The sequence below is a fragment of the Cydia strobilella genome, chromosome 5 (genome assembly GCF_947568885.1).
Source record: "Cydia strobilella chromosome 5, ilCydStro3.1, whole genome shotgun sequence".
Classification (NCBI taxonomy): Eukaryota; Metazoa; Arthropoda; class Insecta; order Lepidoptera; family Tortricidae; genus Cydia; species Cydia strobilella.
Genome location: NC_086045.1, coordinates 20,935,383 through 20,944,007, shown reverse-complemented (window position 1 = coordinate 20,944,007; position 8,625 = coordinate 20,935,383). Strand labels below are relative to the sequence as shown.

Sequence of the window (8,625 nt, the reverse complement as noted above, 5' to 3'; positions counted from 1 at the left end):
ATCCAACGACAAAATTGTAGCTTTCTAGCACTCTACTCTAGGCGCGAAGGGTTATCATGGTCCAAAGAAAATTTTAATTTCGCCCCTTTTTCTACTGAAAATGTTGTTTGACACCTACTTAGGTACCTAATACCACAGATAGGTATACCTACTAAAATAAATAAATGACGGTTCGATTGCCTACTTAGGTACTAAAATGAAATGACAGTTGGATTAGTGATTTCAGTCAGTACAGAATTGGTACAAAAGTAGGCCAACTTTTTTAGAAGTTAATACCTTGTATTTCTCACAAAATTTTATCTCACAAACGTCACAATCGTGCTAATTTTTAGTAATGTTTAAAACGGGACCCTATTACTAATACTCCTCTGTCCGTTTGTCTGTCACCAGGCTGTAGCCTGTATCTCATCAACCGTGATAGTTAGTTGAAAATTTCACAGATGATGTATTTCTGTTGCCGCTATAACAACAAATACTAAAATCGGAATAAAATTAGTATTTAAGTGGGGGTAGGTATGGGACCTACAACAAACGTGATTTTTTGCCGTTTTTTGTGTAATGGTACGGAACCCTTCGTGCACGAGTACGACTCGCACTTGGCCGGTTTTTTTCATTACTGGACACCGACTTCATTACCCACTGCCCTTACCGGGCTTTTGGCATGTTCATTATTTATTTTTGTTGTAATTAGGCAAATGAAAAATAACAGCCGCGGCCGCGACAAGCCGTCGGGGCGGGTCGCTCCAAAACGAGTCGGCTATTGGTCGGAGCAGAGCCCGCCCCGAGCGCGCGCCAGCGCCCCTCCCGCCGCTAGCGCCCGCTTTCGATTCGTTTCGCTCACGCTCAGTCAGTCGCGATTGTTATCACGCGCGCGTTGGCAATTTTTTTGTTCCGTGCTCCCGTGACCGGAGTGTAGTGACAGCAGTGTATGTGCAATGCCCGGACGGTGATCGAAGCATGGTGAACTACGTTAACCCGCTCGCCATGTACCAAGGCAAAGGCGGGCAGTACGGTGCGAGCGGCTGGTACGGTTGGCAACCACAGAACTTTGAGGAGCAGCAGTGGTGCGCGTGGAACGGGGCGCCGGCCGGGGGAGAATGGGTGCCGGATCCTCACCATTTTCCTAAACGGGAACCGGGGGAACGAGAGATCGGGGAGATGCCGTCGCCGGCGCGAGGTGACCTCGCGAGCCCCGGCGAGGGCTCGCCTGGCTCGAGGCCCTCACAGCCGCCGGCCGCGCCAAGATCTCCTTATGAGTGGATGAAAAAACCCAACTATCAGACACAAACGACGCCAGGTTTGTTTATTTATTATGTTTCATAAACTATACACAAAAATAGGTAGGTAGAAAAGAGCATTTGAGAAGAGAAATAGGGTACATACCACTATAGTTTTTATGACAGATCAGTGGCGTAATGGGGCCTTCGCCCACGGCCTCGCACTTAGGGGGCCTCGCAAAGCCAACCTTTTTATTACCTTGGGAAAACATATTGAAAAGGCCACAAGGGTGGTTTTCGCCCACAGCTAGAATTGGAACGCTACGCCACTGACAGGTATTTTCTGAACGTATTCCTACCCACCTGTGTATGGCATGTACTACGGTGAAGAACGAACCATTTGACTTTGGACTTCTTAAATAACTCGGTAGGTACTTATTATTTTACATCAACACGTATCATAACGTGTGTGACGTTGGAAATTATACTTAAGGGGCCCACTGACTATCAGTCCGCCGGACGATATCGGCCTGTCAGTTAGAACAAAAAATTGACAGTTCCGAACAACTGATACTCAGTGGGCCCCTTTACTCTCGCAATAAATTATAGGTACCTACAGTGCATACCTTCCCACTAACCCGGGGTTAACCGGTTAAACCTGGAGCTACCATGGTTATCAGTACAATTTGACACTGGGTTCATGGTTATTCCGGTTAACCCCGGATTAGTGGGATGGTGCTAGTGGCGCTAACGTCGGTTGCTAGGGGTAGATGGTAGGTAGGTATGTTGTCTTTTGTTTGTTTTGTATGTACCGTAAAATGGGGTGAGTAGGGGCAAAACTGACATTCAAACCTCCATAACATTTTGTTTTTACATATCCAAACTGAATGGTGTAGGTATATTATAAGTGTTCCGGACGTATTTTAATTTTATTTTGGGTAGTTCCATAAACATCCACACACAGTTCATTGTGTGGCCAATGTAGCCGTGCGATTGCCAAGTCATTATATATATGTATTAAAAAAAATAAAGGTATATAATATTGTTACGGTTTTAACACCCCCTGGCACTGACTAAAATAACCGACTTGGTTTCACATTACATCTCAAAACTTGCGAGACTTGCATCTTTTTACATGTAATGTTTTTGATGGGATCTCATCTCTTTTTGTAGGCAGTCCTTTTTTTCGTTTACTCATACCCATACCATACTCATACTATGTATACACATATCATAATTATACACATCTATATTCATACTCACATCGTACAACGTATAGTGTACCTATACTTAACCTACTAATTGTAGGAACTGCAAACGTAACTTTGTTATCGCATATATTTATATAGGATTACAAACTTACTTGATCAGTTATTAAATCTTTAAAACGTGACTGATATTGCAGTATTTTAAGTTTTTATTGGCTTAATACGCTAAAATCTAATTACGTTTCAAATTTAGAGCTTGTGGGTCTGCTAGAAGTATCTTAGAATTATGATGATTGTGAGTGAGTGTGTACGTCAGTGACAAAACTAAGGAACTTTGACATGCAATAATTCTTAAACTACATGTTAAAATTACATGTTATTGAGAATATATCTAAATCATATTATGCTCTATACGTCACTGGAAATTCAGGGTTCTAGCTTTAGTTATCACAAAATTACAGGACGTTGAAAATGGCCTGAGTGGCTTCGAGAAAAGGATGGTACGGCCGTGCCTCTTTGTTTTGCTCGACTTGGCGGGGGCACTTCCGTGCCCCCAGATACCTATACTTATTATAAAACTAGGTTTAACATGGCGACCAAACTGTAAAACCCTAAAGTTTAGGTTCTAAATCTAAATAAACCCTAATCGGCGATTATTAATTAGTAATCGCGATCATCCTTCCAATTTTATCGCCATTGCCCAAATACATAGGGACATTTGCTTGCCAGGGTTTATAAGGGTTCCGTACCCAAAGGGTAAAAAAACCGGCCAAGTGCGAGTCGGACTCGCGTTCCAAGGGTTCCGTTCATTACACAATTTAAACAATGTATTTTTTATGTGAAAAGTGAAATGCCTTTCAAAACCCCGTAGGGGTTTTATCAAAAACTAAGTAATTAAGTCCGACTCACTCTTGATTGTACATTTATAATAGGTTTTCCTGTGATCTAAAGGTAAAGAACTATTTTGTGTATTTTTTTCAGAATTTTAGACCCAGTAGTTTCGGAGATAAAGGGGGAATGGTCATTTTTTGCCTATTTTCTTGAAAAACTTCTAAACCGTTGATTCTAAAATTGTAAAAAAAATATATCTGAGATTCTCATAATGAGCTCTTTCATTTGATATGTAACACGATATAGTTAGAAAAACTTAATTTTTTAATTTTCTCATTTACTTGAAGTGGCCCCGATGTTTAAAATTCATTTGTTTACGTTACATGTCCGTCTTTGGGTCACAAACTTACATATGTATACCAAATTTCAACTTAATTGGTCCAGTAGTTTCGTAGAAAATAGGCTGTGACAGACGGACAGACAGACGCACGAGTGATCCTATAAGGGTTCCGTTTTTTCCTTTTGAGGTACGGAACCCTAAAAACGGGACCCTATTACTAAGACTCCGCTGTCCGTCTGTCTGTCTGTCACCAGGCTGTATCTCATGAACCGTGATAGCTAGACAGTTGAAATTTTCACAGATGATGTATTTCTGTTGCCGCTATAACAACAAATACTAAAAACAGAATAATATAAATATTTAAATGGGGCTCCCATACAGCAAACGTGATTTTTTTGCTGTCAAGTCGAATATTAAAAAGTTAAAACGAGCTCCGCTAATGTTACTTCACCAACTCAATGTCCCTTACCATTCTTGAAATCCTTTGCCCATACAAATATACAGGTTTTTCAATTCAAATGGGTCAGTAGGGAGAAGTCAGAAACTATGAGGGATAGCGACAACTGTTGTTAGGAACCATGGCTTTAATTAGGCATTTAATTTAGATTTGGAATTGTTTTTGTTTTTTTTTCAAAGCGCTGGTGGCCTAGCGGTAAGGGCGTGCGACTTGCAATCTGGAGGTCGCGGGTTCAAACCCGTAGAAATAAAGCTTAAGGGGCTACCTGAGGTTTTCATCGATTTTTGTCCAGTTTTGAATAGTATCTCCTACTTTTGCACTACATATAGAATTATAAGACAAGCGGCTATCGGTTCTTCGATCTTTTATCTCCATTTTTGTCTACCGGATTGTGAAAAAATGAATACTTACTTATTTATTTATGATTGTTTTAAACATTGTCTAAAAAAACACTTTTTTCGTATCTCGATTGCTGTGAAAGTTCTTACTTATACGAAATCTACATATTTGGGTTCGTCTTAGACGTCTCTAAAAATTTGTCTAAGGTTTTAATTTTAAACTAATTGACACAAAAGTTAGGGCCAGAAAACCAGTTTTTTGGCCTAAAATTGTTCAACTTTGATGCCAAATATTTCGAAAACAGTGAACTTTGAAGTAAATATGGGATACTATATTGCTAAAATCCGTTGCTGTTAATATGATAAGCTACAAAAAACATTAGAAAACTAAGGGATTCAAATCGAAGGTCATTGGGGCATGGGATCCCCTTAAGGAAGACATTAAATGAAAGCTATAGCGAACATGATCAGTTTAGCCGTTTTTGAGTTTACGCTCAAAGTCTCCCCTTCATAGTAAAAAGACGTACAATTTAGCATTTTATTCATGTAAATAAAGTAAAATGTAAGATAAACATTAATTATTGTAATTAATTTCTCAACTCAAAAGCAGTTTCATTGGCTGAATGAGTAATGCCGTTGAATTTTAGAGGTTTTAGAACGAAAAAGTAAAAAATTAAAAAGTAAGAGGCAAATAGGCAATCTTGCTGATTGTCATACTTTAATTAACAAATCATTTTTCACCTCGGCTGCTCGAACAAGCCTACTTTCGTAACTCCAGAGAGTGACGAAAGTGCGACTTTCGTCACTCCATGGAGTGAACTGTGAAACAAAGTAGCTTTTTAATTTAGTGAAGGCCATGAACTGCCACTTCATAATTCGGGGTCTATTACAAATTCAAAATACATTTTAACTTTAATATGTTCTCACTACTAAGGTGCAAAAATTATATGTGTCACACGAGAGCAAAGATAACCTCTCGTGTTTTGAGTCCCTCGCTACGCTCAAGATCTTACTCGGGACTCAAAATCAAAATCAACACTCGCCAGAAAAACCAACTTTTACTCTCTTGTTGGACAAATAACTATTAAAATTACTGTAGTTTAGACCGGACTCTGCGAAGTTTCGTTTGCAATAATTGCGGACCACAATTTGACTTCTGTTCCTTGTAGTGGGGTTTCTACGCTCCTAGAAACCCGATGCGCCGGGCTTAAAAGTAGTGCCGTTACCCCCACTAGCCCTTTGAATTTCCCCCTTACAATTCTCATACATTGGACCATCATCAACAGAGGCGCCAACTGGTGAGCAAAAAAACGATAGCCCTCATTAGATGCGATCCTGTACCTGTAGTTTCACTTTTCGGTTTACTCGGTCCAGAACCTGTATAAGTTCGTGATTACAAGATACAAAATCCTGTAAATTAGCATCGAGTTTGCCTTTAAACAAGCTTTGTAAAGTCTTGGGTTCGTAAAGTCAATACTAAAGTCACCTTCGCCAGCAAATATTTGTTTAAATGAGCCGCGGAAGACAAATTATGGACCCTTGGTTAACAAGCAAATAACACTAACAAAATTTAATTAAACATGTGGGTATTTCAAATAGAAATAAATGGTTGAAGCATTAATGAACGTTTAGATTTTCGAAAGGATATTTTTAGTGTCCGACCGAAGTTTCGGTTTCGGCATAAAAATTATGTTTCGGCCACAGACCACCCCGTTTACGCCGAAACGGCTAAACCGAACCTTCTGGTTCGGCAAAAATCTGGTTTCGGTTGGTCGGATGGTCGGAGGTAATTTTACACTTTGAGGTTGAGGATAACACTGCTCTTCAAATAAATAGGTAAATATTATATTAGGTAAGTACCAACCTAACAAAAAAAAAATCGGCTTGAAAACATCACGTTGTTTTTGTAGGTAGCGTAAAGCGTAGGTTCGAGTAGATAAGTAGGTACTACACTACCCACCAAAACAAATCTTATGGAGCTCGTTTGCACAGTATAGGTTGAAGATTGTCTCCTATTTATCTAATTATGTATTCTTATCCCTAGATCTGTAAAATATAAAATAATCCATTAAGAGTCCCCAGCAAGCTCGGCCGAATTTCACCTTCCCATACAAACGGAATTTCGTTCTCATTTTAAAACTACGTGTTGGATTGTAATGAGCAGACATAGGAATCCGCGGGGCAAAATTGTTTGAAACTCAACTATGCTAGTTCTATATACTTGATCAATCACTCAAAGGGTTTGCTTGTAAAAATATGTTTTTATGTAAAAAATAAATAAATAATATAATGAAACTGCGTATACAATGAGATGAAGATCTATTCCTGTAATTAGTTTATATAGCTCCAGTTTATAAAACAAACGAAATAGAGCAAAAACAAGTTTTGTGTGAAAAACTTAAATTCGTTGTATTTTTAACCGACTTCAAGATTTCAAAGGAGGAGGTTCTCAATTCGGTTGTATGTTTTTTTTTTTAATGTTTGTTACTCCATAACTCCGTCATTTCTGGACCGATTTTGAAAATTCTTTTTTTGATTGTAAGTATATACATACAGATTGGTCCCGTTTTTGTCAAAAAGCAGTTCTGATGATGGGATCCATGAGGAATCGAGGGAACTCCTCAAATGTTAAAGGCATACATATAGTGATTTTAGTATTTTCATCAACAAATCAAGCACTTACAGTTAAAAAAGTGACATTTGATGAAGTGGAACTGCTGATGATGATCAGAACGGAACTCTTCAATGACGCATAGTTCACGTTTGGCGATTTGTCCTCTTCGTTATGTTTGTTAAGCAAGTTAGGTTTTCAAGAAACATTTTTGTCAAGCTCGAGTTCTGATGATGGGATCCATGAGGAATCGAGGGAACTCCTCAAATATGAAAGGCATACATATAGTGATTTTGTATTTTTATAAACAAATCCAGCATTTCCATTTAAAAAAGTGACATTTGATGAAGTGGAACTGCTGATGATGATCAGAATGGAACTCTTTAATGACGCATAGTCCGAGTCCGGTGGCGATTTGTTCTCTTCCTTATGGACCCAAACCCAATCTTGGACCCGGACTCGGACCCGGACCCGGGTCTGAACATGGACCCCAACTCGGACCCGGACCCGGACCCGGACCGAACTCTAACCCAAACCTAGACCCGGACAGCCGGACACGGACTCGGATCCGGACCCAGACCCGGACCCGGAAATGCTACTAGAAAAGTGGGTTAGGTAGGTGGGTGGGTTTTGAACTGCGATTCTCACAGAACAGAACTGCTATCAGAAAAGTAGGTTAGGTTAGAGCTGTGACCCTTACAGAAACGAAATGCTACCAGAAAAGTAGGTTAGGTTAGGTTAGAACTGCGACCCTTACAAAAACGAAATTCTACTAGAAAAGTGGATCGGTTTACCTCCTTTTCTACATAATTAGGCAAAAGATGCTGTATTTTTCATTTCATTGTCTGGAATCTAAGAATGCTTTCAGCGGCATCCCCCATTGAAGTCGGTTTTTTTTTCTTAAAAATTATTTTAACTATGGTATCTGAAACTACATAAACTAATTACAGGACATCCTATTGTAAGGACAAAGTTTCAGAACAAAGTAGGTAGTAGTTTTAAAATGAGAGAGTAACTACGTTTGTATGGAGAACCCATGCACCTTGCTGGGGAGTTGGGGACTTAATTAATCCAAGATATTGATGTATTTAATTTATACCTACTCTTTAGGAATTATCTGCAAGTAGGTATATTTTACTAAACTCAAAATGTTGTTATCATCCATGGGCTCATAAATACAGGAATTTTAGTTAACATTCCACCATATAAATCAACAATTAAACTGTCACAGCAAACAAATTTGTTTTCCCCGCCCGGGCCATTTTGTCAAGCCGCCACAATTATTACTGAGTATAACATTAGATGTTATTTTGCGTTTACTGAAACGGCTCCATGTTAACGCGTGCCCTGGGAGATGGAGCGAATGTGCAATTAATCCGGGCGAGCGGGGAACGCCGCGACAATCACGCCCAACGGCGCCCCGGGGAAACGGACAAGTTAAATCTTTGCCAACCGACTCTGCCCCGTGTAATTGCACTTTGTTTCAAGTTGGTGCAGCGATGCGACAAACTTAATTTAACTTTGACTTGCGGTATTGCAAATAGGTAATACATTATATTGCGGTCAGAATTAAACGGTGGGCACGGTACCTTACCGGTTACGGTGCGGTTTATAGGTGCTCTT

General features: G+C 39.6%; 1 protein-coding gene across 1 annotated transcript in view; it reads left to right on the top strand.

Annotated features, from left to right (window-relative positions):
- The first annotated feature begins 861 nt into the window (after positions 1-861).
- LOC134741631 (homeobox protein CDX-1) overlaps positions 862-8,625 on the top strand; it is a 28,756-nt gene continuing 20,992 nt past the window's right edge. Inside the window, exon 1 of the mRNA XM_063674484.1 lies at positions 862-1,297. Within this exon, the coding sequence (XP_063530554.1) occupies positions 958-1,297 (340 nt within the window). The 5' untranslated portion in view covers positions 862-957. The remainder of the gene's footprint in view (positions 1,298-8,625) is intronic.